Consider the following 21378-nt stretch of genomic DNA (forward strand, 5'->3'; position numbering starts at 1 on the left):
AAACCAAGAGCCAGAGAGCAACCTTAGCTAAATTTGTGCTGGTTGGCAACCTCACTGCCATTGCTTTAGAGAGAAACCCTTTGCTGAAAAGTGAGCTTTTTCTGAAAGGCAATGTGTAGGGGTAGCTGCTGAAGTACACTGAAGAAAATAAGAGTACTTGACATCTTTTGGGTTTGGGATTAGTCAGCCTAGAAGCTGTCACTATAGCTCAAGAGCTGATGAAAAAGTTTCCACCAAGGCCTCCCTGGACTCTTAAGCTTCTCTCTAGGGTTTGGATCTCATTATTTCCCATAGAAGTGAGGCATCTAAGATCCCCATGTCTAGGGTGAATTCTTCAGAAGGGGAGCTCTGAGTTGAATAGTACTCCCCGTGGTAAATCTTCCTCGATGCTTTCTTCAGGTTCCCCAGCCTCTTACTATGGTTGTTGTCATCAATGCCCATTGTCACCAAGGGCAGAGGGTGGCACAGAAGCTTCTTCCATCTTCCCAAACACATCATAACCCCCCAAAAAACCTTCACTAAGCATAAGGGATTATGGTTCTAAATGATGTCTCAAGAGGGGCCGCTGCTAATGATTCATATGTGCCTTTTCCTGTGGCATGAATCTCTCACATTTTATAATCTTCTCCATAGTGAGCACTGTGTGTATTCTCTCCTGGGAGTAATCCACATATATACACTCTCCTTTCAGATGTTCCCCCTCTCACATGTTAATTCCATGTGTACTCTTTCTATACATACACCTTCTCCTGTGTCCAGATATGACTGGAAAGACTCGTAAGTGCCCTGTGGTCTTGGAACACAGACTTCTTGCTCTGGGAAAAATGTCTTTTTTTTTTTCTAAGAAGAAAGGTTTTTCTTAAATCTTCCATCCATCCATCTATCCATCTATCTACTTCCCTTTCTGTCTGTCTCAAAGCCATGGTGTATGTATATCTGGGTCCCATATCTACATCCTGGAAACTGAGTACCCATAAATTGATCATGAATGGAACCTAGCAGACTGGGGGCCTGACTGCGACTCTCAGGAGACATACCGGTATAAATCACCAAGCCATAGCACCAATCTGTATTCCTGATGATGCAGCCTCGGAGTAGCAGCTTGTCATGGTCCAGGATGTAGTTTTTTCCCTTGTAAGTCAGTATTCCTGTGAATTTGTCCAACTTGTTATTGGGAGACTCACACCTCACTTTTCCTGAAGAAAAATGAAGGAGTAAGAGTCCTGGCTCTGTAATCTTAGGCCTTTCCTAACAGGAGGCTTAACAGAAAAGAGGAAAGAACATCCCTCTTTCAAAATACATACACTTCCTTTTCCTATCCTCTCTCAGCTGCTGCCTATTTCTCACCAGCTCCCTTTAAAAAGGCAGACAAAGGTTTCTGAACGTTAAAGAAGAGTAATTCTGTATGTGACATGGGTCATCCAGAGAGATAAAAACCCGCATGATAACTTTTCACCATCAGTACTGCCAGATCATATGAGCTCTGAATCTGAAGAAATTAAAAAACTACTTAACTTAAAGCAAATCTAGTATTTTTTTCAAAATGGAAATAATTTGCTTTTTCCTGATTACTAAAGTAAAATATGTCCTTTGTAAATACATATACAATACTAAGAGGAGAAAGTAAAATTGCCTAGAGGTAAGTGCTATTAATCTTTTGAAGTACATCCTTCCCAGTTTTCTATACATGTACTTATAAACATATATGCTTCCAAAAACAATCTTATGTTATATATGCTATGCACAGTCGACTGTAATAGTTTCCTTCACTTATGAATATGTTGTGAATATTTTTTCCATGTAAATAAATATCAATTTGCGTATTGTTCTTAGTAAGTTATGAAGAATTCACTGTATGGATTTACCATACTTACTTTCTTTAACCAGTCCTCTACTGATAAACATGTTTGTGGGCAAACCTACTTCCTAACTCACCATCAAAGGCAGACAGTAGCCCCAGGTTATCTTCCAAGTCACTGGTAACTGAGATGGCCTGCTTCACTTTCAGGTTGGTTTCACTAAAGCAAAGGGTACAGAGTCACCAGAGCACAGGACACATGCACAACAGCAGCAGAGGTCACGTTTCTCCCACTTCGTCATGGGATTTTAGAATATAGATACTGCCAGTAGAGCTTGGGCTACAGTTTTGAGCTGTAAGAGTCACCTCCGCTGTTCTCTCTCAAGGACAGTATTGAGGTAGATGGCTCCACAAGGAAGCCGAGTGTTAGCCTGCTCACTCTCCTGTCTCCCTGCAACACACCATCTCTACTTTAATCAATCCATGAAATCTTGCTGGTCAGGTGCTCCAGATGAAGCTGAAGAGACATCACAAAACAACCTGAAGGTGGCACTGCTCCCTTCAAGAACAAGGAGCAGGTCTTGGTAAGAATGTTGCACACACTTTCAATTAAATATACTCCTCACTTCGTAAATAGTTATAGGACCCATGAAGGAACCCCAGTTAACCATTTGCTGATACAGGAATGCATAGAGACAGAAAGAAAAATGGAAGCCGCATTTCAAAAAGCTTGTGGGCACCAAGAAGAACAGTTGTAAGAATGTAATCAATAGAAAACCGCAAAGGACAAGCTCTCCGAAGATGGCCTCTATCCTCCTAAGACCTTAGCTTTTGCATGTTAATGAATTTCTACCTTAAATCCTTTGTAGAACATGGTATTTTATCAGTAAATAATTACCTCCATACCCATCCTCCCCACTCCAAACTTCGGAACCCTATTCTGAAATTTTACAGTTCTATTAACCTCTTTCCTATCATTCAGCATTAGTGAATACAACCAGAGTGTCTCCAGTTTAGAGATGGAGAATATGGAGTTTATTTGTCCAGATTCTGCATCCAGTGGATGCTTACTGTTGTTAAGAGCTCAGTCTTAGACTTGAGGTCCCAAGGGCCAGGCCTCCTCTTTTCGCTTACCTGGATATTTCTAGCATCTTTGGCACTTCCATCTGAGAATAATATTCATTCTCTGCATCATGCTCTCCCTCAGTGAGAAATTAAGGTGGCTCAATTGTCTTAAATGACTATCAGGAAGGAAGACTTACCCATCCAGTTCTGCTGTTTCTATATATGTCAGACCGCAGGGCTCACTGCTAGAGAGTAATAGCATATCAGCCTGTGGTCAGAAAAGTCAGAGAAGATAAGGAAAGCAGGAAGGCAGACTTTTAATATTACCGTGTAACAAAAGCAATTACCTCAGGAACAGATGTTCATCCTAAGAATTTTACAGATATTTGGTTTACTCTCTTTGTCTAGGACCCACCGCAGCTACCACACACAGCCCCTCCTGAAACTAGTCATACTTTATCTGTAGCTATGGCGAGAGGCAGACAAAAACAAGCTTCTGCTTAGCACAGGAGCTGTTAATCTCTGGATGCAAAGTGAGGCAGACAGAGGTCACCAAAAGCAGTGGCAGCAGAAGTGCTAAAAGGGTTCCTTTGTACGCGCTCAAGCCAAAAAAGAAAAAGCCGCAGCCCAAAGAGGTACTCACCGTGACAGACTGATTATTTTTTAGTTTTATTATATCTCCCACTTGAATATTCATCCATTTGTCCTCCTTTATCCTGTAAGAAAATGAGCCTTGAATGTGTGCTCTGAGAATTTCCCCACAGTCCTGCTTTGACAATCAAGAAAAGAAATAAAAAGTGAAAGAAAAAAGCTGAGATGAAATCAAGACTTATAGGAGAACCAAACTGTTTTGTGATGCATGCTTGCTATAATCAAGAATGGGGCCCATTTCTCTTGACTTCAGGTTATAAGGGTTTTCTAAACCTCCATAAAGTCATATGTAGTCATACATGTGCATTATTCTTTCACTAAAAGTAATATAGGCATATGGTAAAAAAAATAATCCAAATAATAAAGAAGTATATAAAAGGAAAAATTCTCCTCTCTTCCCAGATTTTAGTTTTGCTTCTCAAGGTAGCAACTGTGAGTAACTTTTTGTATTTCTTTCTAGAAAATATCAATCCAAATAATACAACACATACATTTAAAAGTTACACACTAGATACATAATTTGTTACACTTTGCATTTTTCATGTAATAACATGTCTTGCAGAGCACTTACAGAAGATGTGGCTCATTCTTTTTGATAGATAAAAATGCATTCTATCATACGGCTGTACCAATTTTATTATGTTAAAATTGGATTACTTTTTATTTTTTTTTAAGATTTTATTTATTTATTTGAGAGAGAGAATGAGAGAGAGAGAGAGCATGAGAGGGGAGAGGGTCAAAGGGAGAAGCAGACTCCCTGCTGAGCAGGAAGCCTGACGTGGGACTCGATCCTGGGACTCCAGGATCATGACCTGAGCCGAAGGCAGTCGCTTAACCAACTGAGCCACCCAGGCACCCAAAATTGGATTACTTTTTAAAAAAAAATTCAAGTTAGTTAACATATAGTGTATTATGGGCGCCTGGGTGGCTCAGTTGGTTAAGCGACTGCCTTCGGCTCAGGTCATGATCTTGGAGTCCCAGGATCGAGTCCCGCATCGGGCTCCCTGTTTGGCAGGGAGTCTGCTTCTCCCTTTGACCCTCCCCGCATCTCATGTGCTTTCTCTCTCATTCTCTCTCTCTCTCAAATAAATAAATAAAATCTTTAAAAAAATATAGTGTATTATTAGTTTCAGGGTAGAATTTACTGATTCATCAGTTGCATATAATGCCCAGGGCTCAAGACATCAAGTGCCCTCAAAATTGGATTATTTTTGACCCCTCAAATCCTCACTTCCCACAAAAGGCAGCTGGCAGTAAGAGCAGATTCTACAATACTGGTTCTCTTCCTTTCTCTTTTTTGTATCTTGATTTCCCCAATTCCATACAGGCCATAAATCCTTCCTTTCTGATAAGGGACTAAGAAAGATATACACAGTGCCACGAGCATTTTGGAATTATGAGCTACCTCTTTGCAACAATTCTATTACGCTAAGCACCCAAAGAGCTGGCAAAGGGAAGGCATACCTGGATGCCATTGCTTGTTTCACCTTTGAATGAAGCCTTGTTATCTGTAGGCATGACATACATCATCACTTTGCCAGACACACAAAGGCATGGGTTTTCTCACAATGCCTTTTCTGGGAAGATAGCTTCTTTAAGAAGGGCCAAATTTCTTTTATCCCCCCCAAATTTCTTTTATTCCCCCCAAAATTTCTTTTATATAAATCCACTCTTTCTTTTAGATAATTTTCTTCCAATTCCTGGGTTATATTTCTTTAAATCTTATTACAAATTCAATTTTCTCTGCATGTTATTATTTTTTCCCATTTTTTATTGTTATGTTAATCACCATACATTACATCATTAGTTTCTGATGTAGTGTTCCATGATTCATTGTTTGCGCATAACACCCAGTGCTCCACGCAGAATGTGCCCTCTTTAATATCCATCACCAGGCTAACCCATCCCCCCACCCCCTCCCCTGCATGTTATTTTTTTAAAAGATTATTTATTTATTTTTCAGGGGAGAAGGGCAGAGGGAGAGGGAGAGAGATCTTAAGTACTCTCACAACCCTGAGACCATGACCAGAACCAAAACCAAGAGTTGGAGGCCCAACCAACTTCACCACCCCTCTTTGCATGTTATAATACAAATGTAAGACTTTGTTATAAAACCACTATTTATATATCCTTGTATCTCCTTCCCTTGGTTTCAAGTGTCATTTCAATGCAGATAAAATCCAATACATTTACTAATTTTGTTACTAATTTTCAAATCTGCTTTACAGTACTGAAAGGGAGTAGCTATAAGACTTGGAGAAAAATATCTGAATGTCTGTTTTGCTTTGTTTTGATCCACGTTCACTTTTGCTAGTTCTCTCACATTCTGTCTGCTATGATTTTCACCAGTAAATTTGGCAAGAAGGGCTACACCATTCTGGCTTTTCCTAAAGATTTAAAAGCTTATATTTTATTACATAGGAGCTGTCAAACTACTACCAATTTTTTCCTGGACATTATAACAGTCATGTATCCCAGATTTAGGAGAGGGGAAGTTACTCCCTTCTGACTTAAAATATTCAATCCTGTTATGCCATAAGCACATTTTGAATTTTCAGGCATTGCATTCTAACTTTTGGTTTAGAAAATATGATCCAAGAGCTAGAGAAGGCAGTGCTTTGACTCCAGAGGAGACCATTCACATTATATTCTCTGTTTTATATGAGTGGTACCTCCTGGAGTTCTGTAACATACTGGTACTTTTTCTACTACAAATATTTAGAAATGCTAGATATGTTAGGGCAAACATTCTTTCAAAAGTAAAGACATGCTTACCATAAGTAAGGAGCCAGGAGGAAAAAAAAAAAAAAGGTCTGAAATCCAGAATAGTCAGTATGCTCTAAAGCTGTTCTTGCTCTAAGTGAAGGAAGGAATTGCCAATCTTAATAATTAGTGACTTGAGTTTTAATTTAGCCCACTGAGAGGACATGAAGCCTTAGGATCTTGAGAGGCAATGAGTTGGAACTAAGAACCCCTTATAAAGCCAGGACTCTGAAAGGGCAACACCATTAGGGAAAAGGTGGTCTAAAAAAAATTAACCCAGAGGCATCTGGGTGGCTCAGTGGTTAAGCGTCTGCCTTTGGTTTAGGTCATGATCCCAGGGTCCTGGGATTGAGCCCCATATTGGGCGGGCTCCCTGCTCCGCGGGGAGCCTGCTTCTCCCTCTCCCACTCCCCCTGCTTGTGTTCCCTCTCTCGCTGTGTCTCTGTCAAATAAATAAATAAAATCTAAAAAAAAAAAAAAAAAAATTAACCCACTGGCAAGAAAGTTTGTCTATCTTACTCTGGAGAGTTGGGGGTTAGTAAAGAACTCTCCCTTAAGAATTTATAACCTTGTGAGGTATGGGATTCAAATGTATAACTCCTCAAAATAGGTCTCAGTAGGTGATACCCTTGAGTTACCTGGCAGAAGCAAACACAAACCCCTCAAAAGGGATACAACCTCAATTCAGGGCATTTAGAATTCTCATAAAGAAAATTCCACTAATGATGTGCTGGTAACCAAAATTATTGAGAAATGAAAATGACAGAAATCACAACTTGCAAAACAGGCAAACTTTTTCAATAGTAGCTCTACTCAACACCATGTGTTCTAGAAAAAGAAAGTCACTTTCTGGAATACAGACTATTTCAACAACCAGCTTCACTGAGTGTTAAATTAAACACTGGCTTATAAAGTCTAACCAGGGCCCCATTTTTGACCTCCCACCCTGAAACCACTCTATGACAAATTCTTTTCCAAGCCTTTCAAAACCTAAGTGCTCAAACTACCTGAGGGGTTCATTTGACTAAATCCATTTGGTCAGTAATTCCCTAGCCTTGCAAATTTCTAATACACTGAGTTTTGTCTTTTCTTTTTTTCAATTTTCTTTCTTCCTTTGTTTTAAATTTTCTTTTTAATCACAACTGACTTTTTTTGCTGGTATCTTATGAGAGGCTTCAACAGACCAAAACACTTGAGGAAATAATCCACCACGAGTAAGAATCAGCAGTCAGAATAAATAACAGGATTAGATGCCCAAGAACTTCACATAAAAGAATTATATGATTAAAATTACAGCTCCCGGGGGGTTCTGTAAGGCCACTGTGAACAAAGACTGGACTTCAGTTTTTTTTTTTTTAAGATTTTATTTATTTACCCGACAGAGAGAGAGACAGTGAGAGAGGGAACACAGGCAGTGGGAGTGGGAAAGGGAGAAGCAGGCTTCCTGCTGAGCAGGGAGCCCGATGCGGGGCTCGATCCCAGGACCCTGAGATCATGACCTGAGCCAAAGGCAGTTGCTCAACCAACTGAGCCACCCAGGCGCCCCTGGACTTCAATTTTTAATTCCTTCAGGTTTGTACTTATTAGCAATCATGTTACTGCACACACTGGTCATTTTTCCTGTTTTACAATCTCTATTTGTTGAATTCTTCCCCATCCCTGAAGGCCTAGCACAGACATTCGCTCTTCCAGAAAGTCTTCCTTGATTCCTTTAACCAGCTATGATTCCTCATTTTTATTAATTCCTATAATAATTTTTTGTATCTCCTTTAATAGTCTCCATATTTTATTTTATATATGAGTTACATCTGCCTCCCTATATTCCTGACAAAGGTAAATTGCTCAAATTTTGTACAGCATCATCAAATATAAACACGGAACCATTGACAACACTTTAGACAGCTATGACCAAACACCACAGCAATAGGTCAACACCAATACTTTATTGTATTATTATTATTTTTTAAGACAGTACTTTCTTTAGATTGTTAACGAAAAGATGACCTGATCAAAGTTTATATAGTAGAATGGCCAATAAGCCCTGCCAGAATCCACTGATGTTCTAAAGACACATATCTCCATGCTGACCACTGCGTTAATAATAATCGCTTGTATGTCATAAATTGTTAGTTACCTTAATATATATTATTTCATTTTCATTTTTGCAACATCCTCCAAGGAAGAGAATATTATCTTCCTTTACAGATAATATGAGGCCCAGAGAAGTCTGAGGTCACACAGCAAATTCAGGGTATGCTAGATCTAGAAACAAATTCTTATGTTCAACCTTAGGTTCTTTTCACTGTCCTACTTTTCCAAAGTACCCAACACCATCAAACTTTGCCAAAGACAACCCTCTCCCAGAGTTGGTCCTACCTAAACTGGTTTCCTTATGACTCACCTGCCATTCATCACCACCAGAACATAACGGTTGTTGACTTGATTGTCATTTTGGTGTCTTTTCTAAAATCACACAAGAAAATGTTCAGGAAATAGGCATAGAGCAAATTGTATGTCGAAGGTTAGTATTCTGAAATACTATCCAATGCAGTTCTCCTTATTTATAATTTTCCTTTACCTCCCAAGCCTAACTACCATTAAAACCAGGGTAAGAGGCTGATTGTCTCAGGGAAGCTGGGAAAAGAGGTCAGAAAAAGAACCAAAGGAAAAGAAAGAGACAAAATCTTGGTTTTAAATATCAAAAGCCAAAGCCTGGGGGAATGAAAACAAACAACTTAGTCAAAGCCACAGAGCAGACAATGAAAAATGATGGACAGGACTAGAGTCCCTGTGAACACCTTGGTAGGAGCAGGGAAAGTTAAGAATTCTCAAGCCTATTCCCACCACAGTCAACACACAGAAGCTTCTACAGTGGATGCATTAAGGAAAGACAACAGAGGTCTTCTATTCAAAGACCAAATAGAAGGGGGACAAATACAGGGTATGTCCTGATGCTCACATGAATCTTCTACTTCCAGTTGAGATTTCTCCCTGGGAAAAAGGCAGGACTATGAAGAGGGCCGGGAGAATCTTGAATTTGTCAGCATGCTTCTCCTAAAGAAACTAAGTTCTAACCCAGAAGTAACTGGGTTATCCTGAAGTGGCAAATTTAGCTTTCAGCTCTCATTAAAAAGGTTTGGGATGGTGTGGTGGTAGTTGTGAGATATACTGAGTTTAGTTATAGAGAAATAAAGTCACATTTTTTGCACATCCGAGTTTTGACTAAAATTTCAACCACTACATGGCTAATTATGGATTTAAAAGAGTTGCAGAGTTAAAAAGCTAGAGAAACATCAAGCTCAAAAACTTTGGTCTAAAAATCTATCCTGGCAAAATCAGAAGGACTCTCTTAGGGAAGCTGGAGGCAGGTCAACAGGTCTGACTTCCCAAATCCCACTAGCAGGCTTGGTACTGGGGCCTCATTCTCATGGTTCTATGTCAGGCCTGCTCTAAGGCGCAAAGAGGATGCCAAGCAGCACTCACTGCCAGCCAGTTTCTCCCTCCAAGACCAGGAAAGGAGTTGGCCTCTGTTTATGTCCTAAGGTGTTCTAAACCCAGGGGGTTCCTAGCTGTATATACCTTATAGAAGTGAAAGTTGGAATGGAAAATAGGGAGAGCTAGAGAGGAGAAGGGGAATGTGGAAAGGGGAGGAGAAAACTAAGAACAGGACAAGAGGGAGGAGAGGACAGGGGGAGGAAAGGAACAGGAGTACAACAACAGGAGAAGGGGAATGGAGGAGGAAAGATGAGCACAAACTTGGAGAAAGCCAAGTGAATGAAGAAGTGAGAAAGCCAAGTGAAGGAAGAGGTGGGTTATTAAAAAGGAGCTGGAAGAAAGCCTGGAAGAGGGCTAAATGGTGGCAGTGGAAGACAGAGAAAGGCCTTGCACTGTCTTGAGGCTAAGGGAGTTACATTTTCTTTTGGGATGGATAAGGAAGCAAGGAAAGGAAACATCTCTTTCCATTCAGTGCTTCTTCCTCGCACTAGGTAATTCTGGGAAGTCTTTTCTGCCCCCCAACCAGACTAGGTACTGTGAAGGACTAGGAGCCCAGGAAGCCACTTCACCATGTCATCGATGGCATCCTTCACTGCTGTTATGGACAGCACCACCATCAGGGGTATCACAGTTGTGTACCATGCCAAGGAGGAGATCTGGGGAATCAACTGTGAGAGGGAAAAGGGAGAAACTTGGCTCAGAAAGCTTAAAGGACAATATATTTCCTACCAGCAACCCCCCCCACCTCTTTCACCTCCACAAGGTTCATAATAAATTCAACTATCCTAGTTGCTTTCCACTGTTTTGGAAATATAAGTAATATAAGTAAATATATAATATAGATGTTAATATAAGTAAACATCGCCAAGAAAGGACAAAAGAATAGGAGATGGAAAGTTGCCACCTATCTGTCCCAAACTCCACTACAATAGTCTTGATGGGCTATTTCTCCTCTGATGATGAAGGTTCTGGTGAGAGGTAGGGGGAACTGGGAGATAAGAGTGGACATTGGAAAACCACATCCCCTCCCTTATCCCTCAGCATAAGGGGAAATGAAACAATCCGTCCCTCTCTCCCCAGTTTGGGCTGACCCTGCCCTGCTTCCTTGCCCTGTGCTGGTATTCTTATGTTCTAAACCATTCTCTTTCTCAGAATTCCTGCATGTTAACTTTCTGTCAGGGAGGCTGGGACAATGAATGAGAAATGGAGTTGTAGTTGTGGTTGGGGTGCAGAGTCTGTGACCTCCTGTGGTCAAGCTGAACTGTGGCCATGCAGACATGATGAGGGAGCTCCCCTTCCTTGGGATTCAGTGACCTTGTGTCCTTCCTTTTGCAGAGATTTGTTTCATCCCACCTAATCCTGACGACAGCTACTCTATAGGACTGGCCTGACACTCCAGGCCATCCATTTGCCTGTTACCTAGAGAGACATTTCTCAGTTTAGGGAGGAGAAGGACTGATTACACAATCAGATCACAGAGATATTGATAAAATGCTCTGTGGAAAAGATCTCAAAAGTCAATACCTGTAGGAATAGCAAAATGAGGAAATATGCATTTGCAAGTCGCTGGAATTGTTCAAATAGGTTCAGGGGCAAGAAGTTAAAGACGCTGTATCTTGAGGTCTTGATGGTATTGTTCTGTGAGTAAAAGAAAACAAGCACAATTAGAGGAACTAAAGACCCCACCTCCCAGTCTTAACAAAAAGCACCAAGACCACTCCTCAAAACAGGAAAAAGCCATAGTTCCTCCACCATGGGGTGAGGGGGAGGGAAGGAAGAAGTTTTTGTCTCCCACTTTTCTTGGAGACCTAGAGAATGCAAAGAAGGCAAGGCTGATCAATATGGGACTTTTTTGAGGCATAGAATTCTTTGTTTATTGATGCTATTAATAATAATGTTAATAAAATCAACAATAAAAGCTTACATTTATTGAATATTTACTACATGCAAGGCACTGTTCTAAGCATTTTATATGTAGCAGCTTATTTATTCCTCACAATAACCCTATGAGGAGAGGACGATATGATCACTTTTTGAGGATGAGGAAACTGAGGCACTGAGGTTATTTGCCAAAGACCACAGAGTCAGTTGCAGAGTTGGGGCTGTGCTGTCCCCTGAGTCTCAGTTTCACTTGTGTAGCTATCCAAGTGCCTTCTTTTCATGGAATCAGAGATCCTTCAGAGTCATCTTACCTCTCACCCACTAGTCCTTCTCAGCCCTAAATAGTAGGCAAGTTTGCCATTTGTATTAGCTCTACTCCAGGGCTCTCAAATGAAGTTTTTCTAAGCCTGGCAAATTCAGTTTGGTGTGCCTTTATATACCGCTTTCAATGCTGAAGGATGTCAGATGCCAAAAGCAAATTACTCTTTCAACCTTAGCCCACTGAAGGTTCCTACACTGGTCCCTGTCAGCATTGGGAAGTCACTTGCCTTTTAATTGTCTTGAGAGAATCTAAATAGTTTTGGTTTATATCTGAGCTATGATTTTTCTGAGTGAAAACGGGAACTTGCTAACTCTTCAATCCTGATCTCAAGATGCTGACAGGATCATCTTACTTTCTACCTTGGGGTCTTCAATCATTTGACCTAAGATGTCAGAGCTTGAATATAAGAGCTCAAGAAAAGCAAAAGAATAACAATTTAAACCAAACAATTTCCTCAGGACAGGGCTTCTCCCCTACCTTCTCCATGTAGAAGGCTAAAACAAGAGGAAAAAACCCACATGCAGTCCTGGAGTATAGATATTGCTCAAGTATGAAAAATCTTGCCGGACTCTGCCTTGGGAAAGCATCAGAGACCTTCTCTTGGAAAACCAAAACCATTCAGTCCTAAGGCTATAACTTGCCCAGGAGGGCTAGATAGGCTCTTCAGTCAAGACATGCTTGTCTATTTCCCTAGGGAAGAGAAGCTGGTCATAGAGCTTAGGAGTTTAGAGATCTAAGCTACAACTAAGATTTCCTGGGTGTTTTCTCTATGATTTTCTAGTTAATAACCAATCAAACACTATACATCTCTCAAGGCTTGCTCTGTTTATAGTCCTGTTCTGGGCTATACTAGTAGGCTGAAAAAAATTAAACAAGATCTATCCCAGAGAAGCTCATAGGTCTGTCTTGAAAGAAGTTTTAACTAAATGATCACTATTGGCCCTTCTAACCCTGAGAAAATGTTATTCTAACATAGAAATCGCTGTCTTTGATCATGAGATACTCTGAATTTCTCAGTGTCTAAGTCCAGATAGTTCTGAAACTTGGAACCAAAGACCTTTTCTGATCTTTAGGCTTACTGAAGCAGCAGGCCTTCACTCCTGATTTTCCATTTGATTTTATAACTAATTATCATATTTCAGGTTTCTACCCACTTGGTAGCATTTATTTAGCAAACAAAGACAAAAGCCTTGCTGATTCTATCTCAAGACAGAAATATCAGCACTTCTTTACTAACTTGGCAACCAGAGTGTTCTGTTCTACTCTTAAACATCAAACCAAAAGCAATATCTAAAGAATGTAGAACATCTGGTTAAACTATGAATTTCTTCAGTGTTTAGTTCTTTTTTGGCAGAGGTGATAAAATTTAAGCATGCTAGAGGTGGTGGATTTTGGTTTGGGCTGTTTATTTTTTTAGGTAGTGAAACCTGACTGTCGGCTAAATGAAGGAATAGAGGAGGACAGAAGGCCAAGGCCATAATGGGATTCAGAAGGTAGAGGCTGAGAAGAAGAAAAGGAGTGGGCCTGGAAAAGAGTAGAGAAGAGGAGAAAAATCAGCAGTGGGCCATGGAAATGAGATGGTTGTTAAATACATAAGAAAAGGTATTTATTCAGCATATATTTATCAAATGCAGTTTATGTGCCAAATATTGTGGTATAAACTGTGGATACAGAGATGAAAGAGACTTGTACTCTTTCTTCAAGAGGCAATGGTTTCTTGCAGAAAGAGAGCTAACATTATTCACAGCTATCTCTAACTCCCAAAACCACCAAGTAAGGTGAGTTAGGCCCTTTTCATAGATGAGGAAACTCAAGATCAGAGAGGTTAAAAAACATGCCTAAAGAGGCAAAGTTAGTAAGGAGTAGAGCTGTGCTCAAACTCAGGTCTGTTTGATGTCAAAACCTAGTTTTGTTGCATTATAGTGCCTCTCATATGTGTCTAGAAGATAGAAAGGGGGAAAGAAAATCTGCTTGCATGGCCACACCCTGAACACTGTTACTGTCCAGAACCTCTCTAACTTAGAAATCATAAACTAATGTCCTACAGAGACTACAAATATGTATGGCTATATATGTATTTATATGCCTATAGCTACAGATAGATAGGTACAGCTGCACATACACAAAATAACATGTATAAAAACATTGCTTGTTGGGGCGCCTGGGTGGCTCAGTCATCAAGTGTCTGCCTTCGGCTCTGGTCATGATCCCAGGGTCCTGGGATCGAGCCCCGCATCGGGCTCCCTGCTCAGCAGGGAGCCTGCTTCTCCATCTCCCACTCCCCCTGCTTGTGTTCCCTCTCTCACTGTGTCTCTCTCTGTCAAATAAATAAATAAAATCTTTAAAAAAAAAAAGAAAAGAAAACATCTCCAGGACATATTTTTAAAGTTTAGAACAGTTTAAGAAAGTGGCTTTGCTTTATTTATACAAAGAAGTACTGATGAATATACAAGAAAGTAACAAGAGTAGTTCCCTATAGGGAGCAGAGGTGGGCAAGGATGGGTGCTGGAGTATGAATTTTAAATATATATCTTTTTATGAGTTATTAATAAATAAGTGAAAAATGAAGAATCTAATAGAAAATGGGCAAAGAGGTATTTTCCATAAAAAGAAATACAAAAGGGTAATTAACATGAAAAGATTATTGAACTCACTTGAAATTAAGGAAAGATAGATAACAAAATACCATTTTTCTTTTTTTTTTTTTTAAGATTTTATTTATTTGCGAGAGAGAGAATGAGAGACAGAGAGCATGAGAGGGAGGAGGGTCAGAGGGAGAAGCAGACTCCCCGCTGAGCGGGGAGCCCAATGCGGGACTCGATCCCGGGACTCCAGGATCATGACCTGAGCCGAAGGCAGTCGCTTAACCAACTGAGCCACCCAGGCGCCCAACAAAATACCATTTTTCATTCAAGAGGCTGGCAAAGAGGAAAAAGATTGATAATACCTAGTCTGGCAGCAATATGGAAAAAATAGCAGTCTCTACTGTAGGTAGAAATATAAATGGATATAATCTTTTTAGATGGAAGTCTGGCAATATGCATCACAATTTTTAATGTGTTTTCCCTTTGACCCAACCAATTCACTTCTAGGAAATTCTCATAAGATATATTCACACAAGGGGCGCCTTGGTAGCTCAGTCAGTTAAACATCCGGCTCTTGGTGTCTGCTCAGGTCATGATCTCAGGGTCCTGAGATAGAACCCTGTGTTGGGTTCCCTGCCCAGCAGGGAGTCTGCTTCAACACCCCCCCCCCGCCCCCTCCTCCCATTCTTGCACTCTTTCTCTCTCTCTAAAATAAAAATATCTTTAAAAATGAGATATAGTTACACAAATGTGATAAAATTTATGGTTAATGGTGTTCATTCAGAACCATTTATCATAGCAAAACACTGGAGACTATTTTTTTGGAGGGGACACCTGGATATGAATGGAAGCATTTTATTTTATTTTTTATTAAGGTTTATTTATTTATTTTAGAGAGAGAGTGTGTGTGCGTGTGTGAGCCAGGGGAGGGGCAGAGAGAGAGGGAGAGAGAAAATCTCAAGCAGACTCTGCCCTGATGTGGAAATCAACCTCATGACACCAAGATCATGACCTGAGCCAAAACCAAAAGTCAGACGCTTAACTGACTGAGCCACCCAGGCACCCCTGAATGGACACATTTTAAATGTTCATCAATAGGAGACTAGTACAATAAATTAAGGTATATTGAAAACAGTGGAAAACCGTGCCACTGTTAGAGCTGTACGTATTGTCAGATGTCAAAGTAGAAAAATAATTGCTGGACTATGACTTCATTTGTGCAAGAAAAAGCTACAATATCTCTTTTCCAGAAATTATACATGAAACCCAAAATCTGAGATATATTCTCTCCTGAGCCTAGGTCACTAGAATTAATTTTGGTTTCTGAGCCCTCACTATTCCAGCCCTCATTGTATAGGAGCTTGAAAGAAAGTAGAACCTATGTTGTAGGATCTACATCTACAATGAATTCCTGCCCCACTCACAAAGGGGAATATTAGGGGAGAATAATAGCCTCTTTCCAAAGTAACTAGAGGCCTAATACTCACAGGATACCCAAATGTAGAATTGAGTTCTCTGCTGTTGGCTTGCAGATATCTCACTTGTTCTGAAAAAGAGGAGAGAAATGATGAGAAGGATAACCCTCTACAGATCAGCCTGGGATACTGGCTGCTAGTGAAGACTTCACTAGATCTTCACACTTTCTCACTGAGGAGTATTATATCTACAAATGGGATTTCTGTCTCTATTCAAAGAATCAAGACAATAAAAATGGAAATCCTCAAGTGTTAAAGCTTTCTGGAGGCAACAGGGCAAGAAACTTTTTTTTTTTAAAGATTTTATTTATTTAGTTGACAGAGAGAGACACAGTGAGAGAAGGAACACAAGCAGAGGGAGTGGGAGAGGGAGAAGCAGGCTTCCCGCCGAGCAGGGAGCCCAATGCAGGGCTCGGCAGACGCTTAACGACTGAGCCACCCAGGCGCCCCAGGACAAGAAACTTTTGAGTTTTGTATCATGAATGTCTCTTAGTAATCCTAGATTATGTCTCCACAGACAACAGGATGGCTGTACCAACATTACTGCTAAACACACAACCCCAGCCCTTTCCAATTAGTCAATCCCAGCATCTTATTTTAAGGTATCTGAGGGTCTTGCCAAGGCAGCTTTTCCTAAACTTGCTTAATGAAATTTAAATCAATAAATCATTATTAGGCATCTATTGTACAAAGGCTAGTGTGTTTGATCTTGTGGGGGGATTAAAAAGATGAGTAAGACACAGTCCCTGACTTCAAGGGACCTGCAGTTTAGTAGTAGTGAGCCTGATAACTATAACACATGACAAAACCATCACATCAAAGCACATAGGTGTTACGAACTGTTACAAATAGAGAGCCCATTATTGTGTTATGAAAAATCTTTTTTTGTGTGTATTTGTATTTTTTTATTTTTATTTGTTAAAACATTTTAAAATTTAAATACATTTAACATATAATGTATTATTGGTTTCAGAGTTACAGGCCTATGATTCATCAGTTTTATATAATATCCAGTGCTCATTACATCACATGCACTCCTTAATGCCCATCACCCAGTTACCCCATCCCTCCACCCCACCCTCCCCTCCAGCAACTCTCAGTTTGTTTCCTATGATTGAGAGTCTCTTATGGTTTGTCTCCGTCTCTGGTTTCGTCTTATTTTTTCCTCTCTTCCCCTATGATCCTCTGTTTTGTTTCTTAAATTCCACATAATGACTTATTTCACTTGGCCCAATGCCCTCTAGTTCCATCCCCATCATTGCAAATGGCAAGATTTCATTTTTTTGATGGCTGTGTAATATTCCATTGTATGTATATACCACATCTTCTTTATCTACTCATCTGTCAGTGGACATCTGGGCTCTTTCCATAGTTTGGCTATTGTGGACATTGCTGCTATAAACATTGGGGTGCAGGTGCCCCTTTGGGTCCCGATATTTATATCCTTTGGATAAATACCTAGTAGTGTAATTCCTAGGTCGGAGGTTAGTTTACTTTTAACTTTTTGAGGAACCTCCATACTGTTTTCCAGAGTGGATGCATCAGCTTGCATTCCTACCAACAGTGTGAGAGGGTTCCCCTTTCTCCACATCCTCGCCAATATCCTTTGTTTCCTGAATTATTAATTTTAGTCATTCTGACCAGTGTAAGGTTGTATCTCATCATAGTTTTGATTTGTATTTCCCTGATGCCGACTGATGTTGAGCATTTTTTCATGTTTCTTTTTTTTTTTTAGATTATTTATTTATTTGACAGACAAAGAGACAGCAAGAGAGGGAACACAAGCAGGGGGAGTGGGAGAGGGAGAAGCAGGGAGTGGGAGAGGGAGAAGCAGGGAGCCTGATGCAGGACTAGATCCCAGGACCCCGGGATCATGACCTGAGCCGAAGGCAGATGCTTAATGACTGAGCCACCCAGGTGCCCCATTTTTTTCATGTTTCTATTGTCTTCTTTGGAGAAATGTCTGTTCATGTCTTCTGCCCATTTCTTAACTGGTTTTTTTTTGTTTTTTGGGTGTTGAGTTTGATAAGTTCTTTGTAGATTTGGAAACTAGCCCTTTATCTGACAAGTCATTTGCAAATACCTTCTCCCATCTTACAGGCTGCCTTTTAGTTTTGTTGAATGTGCAAAACTTTTTGCTGTACAAAAAGTTTTTTATCCTGATGAAGTTCCAATAGTTCATTTTTGCCTTTGTCTATCAAGAAGTTGATGTGGCCGAGGTCACAGAAGTTGCTGCCTGTGTTCTCTAACAGGATTTGATGGTTTCCTGTCTCACATTTAGGGCTGATCATCCATTTTGAGTCTGTTTTTGTGTGTGGTGTAAGGAAAAGGTCCAGTTTCATTCTTCTGCATGTGGCTGTCCCATTTTCCCCAACACCATTTGTTGAAGAGACTATCTTTTTTCCATTGGATGTTCTTTACTGCTTTGTCAAAGATTAGTTGACCATAGAATTAAGGGTCCATTTCTGGGTTCTCTATTCTGTTCCATTGATCTATGAGTCTGTTTTTGTGCCAGTACCATACTGTCTTTATGATTACAGCTTTGTAATAGACCTTGATGTCTGGAATTGTGATGTCTCCAGGTTTGGTTTTCCTTTTCAACAATCCTTTGGCTATTCAGGGTCTTTTCTGGTTCCAAACAAATTTTAGGATTGTTTGTTCCAGCTCTGTGAAAAATGCTGATAGTATTTTGACAGGGATTGCCCTGAATGTACAGATTGCTTTGGGTAGCATAGACATTTTCACAATATTTGTTCTTCCTATCCATGAGTTTTTCCATTTCTTTGTGTCTTCCTTAATTTCTTTCTTAAGCCTTCTATAGTTTTCAGAGTACAAATCCTTTACCTCTTTGGTTAGGTTTATTTCTAGGTATCTTATGGTTTTTGGTGCAATTGTAAATGGGGTCGATTCCTTAATTTCTCTTTCTTCTGTCTCATTGTTAGTGTATAGAAATGCAACTGACTTCTGTGCATTGATTTTATATCCTGTGACTTTGCCGAATTCCTGTATCAGTTCTAGCAAATTTTTGGTGGCATCTTTTGGGTTTTCTACATAGAGTATCATGTCATCTGCAAAGCGTGAAAATTTGACCTCTTCTTTGCTGATTTGGATGTCTTTTATTTCTTTTGGTTGTCTGATTGCTGAGGCTACGATTTCCAGTACTTGTTGAAATACAGTGGGGAGAGTGGACATCCCTGTCGTGTTCCTGATCTTGGGGGAAAAGGTCTCAGTTTTCCCCCATTAAGGATGATATTTGGTGTGGGTCTTTCATATATGGCTTTTATGATATTGAAGTATGTTCCCTCTATTTCTGCACAATGGAGAGTTTTTATCAAGAAAGGATGTTGTATTTTGTCAAATGCATTTTCTGCATCTATTGAAAGGATTACATGGCTCTTGTCCTTCCTTTTATTAATGTGGCGTTTCACACTGATTGATTTGCAAATGTTGAACCACCCCTGCAGCCCAGGAATAAATCCTGCTTGGTCATGGTGAATAATCCTTTTAATGTACTGTTGGATCCTATTAGCTAGTATCTTGGTAAGACTTTTTGCATCCATGTTCATCTGTAATTCTCCTTTTTAGTGGGGTCTTTTTCTGGTTTTGGGATCAAGATAATGCTGGCCTCACAGAATGAGTTTGGAAGTTTTCTTTCCATTTCTATTTTCTGGAACAGTTTCAGAAGAATAGGTATTAATTCTTCTTTAAATGTTTGGTAGAATTCCTCTGGGAAGCCCTGGGAATCTGGCTCTGGACTCTTGTTTGTTGAGAGATTTTTGATTACTGATTCAATTTCTTTGCTGGTTATGGGTCTGTTCAGCTTTTTTACTTCCTCCTGTTTCAGTTTTGGTAGTTTATATGTTTTTAGGGATTTATCCATTCTTCCAGATTGGCAGATAGTTGCTCATAATATGTTCTTATAATTGTTTGTATATCTTCAGTGTTGGTTGTAATCTCTCCTCTTTCATTCATGATTTTATTTGGGTCCTTTCTTTGTTCTTTTTGATAAGTCTGACAAGGGGTTTATTAATCTTATTATTTCAAAGAACCAACTCCTAGTTTCATTGATCTGTTCTACTGTTCTTTTTATTTCTGTATCATTGATTTCTGCTCTAATCTTTATAATTTCTCTTCTCCTGCTGGATTTAGGCTTTATTTGCTGTTCTTTCTCCAGCTCCTTTAGGGGTAATTTAGATTGTGTATTTGAGACTTTTCTTGTTTCTTGAGGAAGGCCTGTCTTGCTATATACTTCCCTCTTAGGACTGCCTTTGCTGCATCCCAAAGGTTTTTGTGTTTTTTTTTTTTTTTTTTTTGCATCCCAAAGGTTTTGAACAGTTGTGTTTTCATTTTCATTTGCTTCCATATATTTTTATTTTTTTAATTTTTAAAAAAGATTGTATTTATTTATTTGACACAGAGAGAGAGAACACAAGCAGGGGGAGCAGCAGGCAAGAGATAGGGAGAAGCAGGCTCCCCGCTGAGCAAGGAGTCCAATGCAGAGCTTGATACCAGGACCCTGGGATCATGACCTGAGCCGAAGGCAGCCGCTTAACTGACTGAGCCACCCAGGCACCCCAAGCTTCCATGTATTTTGAAAATTCTTCTTTAATTTCCTAGTTGACCCATTCATTCTTTAGTAGGATTTTCTTTAACCTCCACGTATTTGTAATCCTTCCCAATTTTTTCTTGTGGTTGACTTCAAGTTTTATAGCACTGTGGTATGAAAATATGCATGGTATGATCTCAATCTTTCTGTACAAGTTGAGACCTGATTTGTGACCCAGTATGTGATCTATTCTGGAAAATGTTCCACGTGCATTCAAGAAGAATGTGTATTCTGCTGCTTTAGGATGAAATGCTTTGAATATATCTGTTAAGTCCATCTGGTCCAGTGTGTCATTCAAAGCCCCTGTTTCCCTGTTGATCTTCTGTTTAGATGACCTGTCCATTGCTGTGAGTGGAGTATAAAAGCTCCCTACTATTATTGTATTATTATCAATGAGTTTCTTTAATTTTGTTACGAATTGGTTTATATATTGGGCTGCTCTCAAGTAAGGGGCATCAATATTTACAATTGTTAGAGCTTCTTGTTGGATAGACCCTTTTATTATGATATAGTGTCCTTCTTCATCTCTTATTACAATCTTTGGTTTAAAATCTAGCTTGTCTGATATAAAGATGGGTACTCTAGCTCTCCTTTGATGTTCATTAACATGATAAATGGTTCTCCACACCCTCACTTTCAATCTGGAGGTATCTTTGGGTCTAAAATGAGTCTCTTGTAGGCAGCACATCGATGGGTCTTCTTTTGTTTTTTTTTTTTTTGTTGTTTGTTTTTATCTA

General features: G+C 39.7%; 1 protein-coding gene across 3 annotated transcripts in view; it reads right to left on the reverse strand.

Moving 5' to 3' along the window:
* LOC113933991 (phospholipid-transporting ATPase FetA-like) overlaps nucleotides 1-21378 on the reverse strand; it is a 118428-nt gene that overhangs the window by 51309 nt on the left and 45741 nt on the right. For all 3 annotated transcript variants that reach the window (XM_027614402.2, XM_027614404.2, XM_027614403.2), the window contains 8 exons: nucleotides 16048-16106; nucleotides 11297-11410; nucleotides 10342-10440; nucleotides 8679-8740; nucleotides 3507-3579; nucleotides 3061-3131; nucleotides 1936-2018; nucleotides 1038-1196 (listed from right to left, as the gene is read on the reverse strand). In XM_027614402.2, coding sequence (XP_027470203.2) covers nucleotides 1038-1196; nucleotides 1936-2018; nucleotides 3061-3131; nucleotides 3507-3579; nucleotides 8679-8740; nucleotides 10342-10440; nucleotides 11297-11410; nucleotides 16048-16106 — 720 coding nt within the window. The remainder of the gene's footprint in view (nucleotides 1-1037; nucleotides 1197-1935; nucleotides 2019-3060; nucleotides 3132-3506; nucleotides 3580-8678; nucleotides 8741-10341; nucleotides 10441-11296; nucleotides 11411-16047; nucleotides 16107-21378) is intronic.

The sequence above is a fragment of the Zalophus californianus genome, chromosome 13 (assembly GCF_009762305.2).
Source record: "Zalophus californianus isolate mZalCal1 chromosome 13, mZalCal1.pri.v2, whole genome shotgun sequence".
NCBI lineage: Eukaryota > Metazoa > Chordata > Mammalia > Carnivora > Otariidae > Zalophus > Zalophus californianus.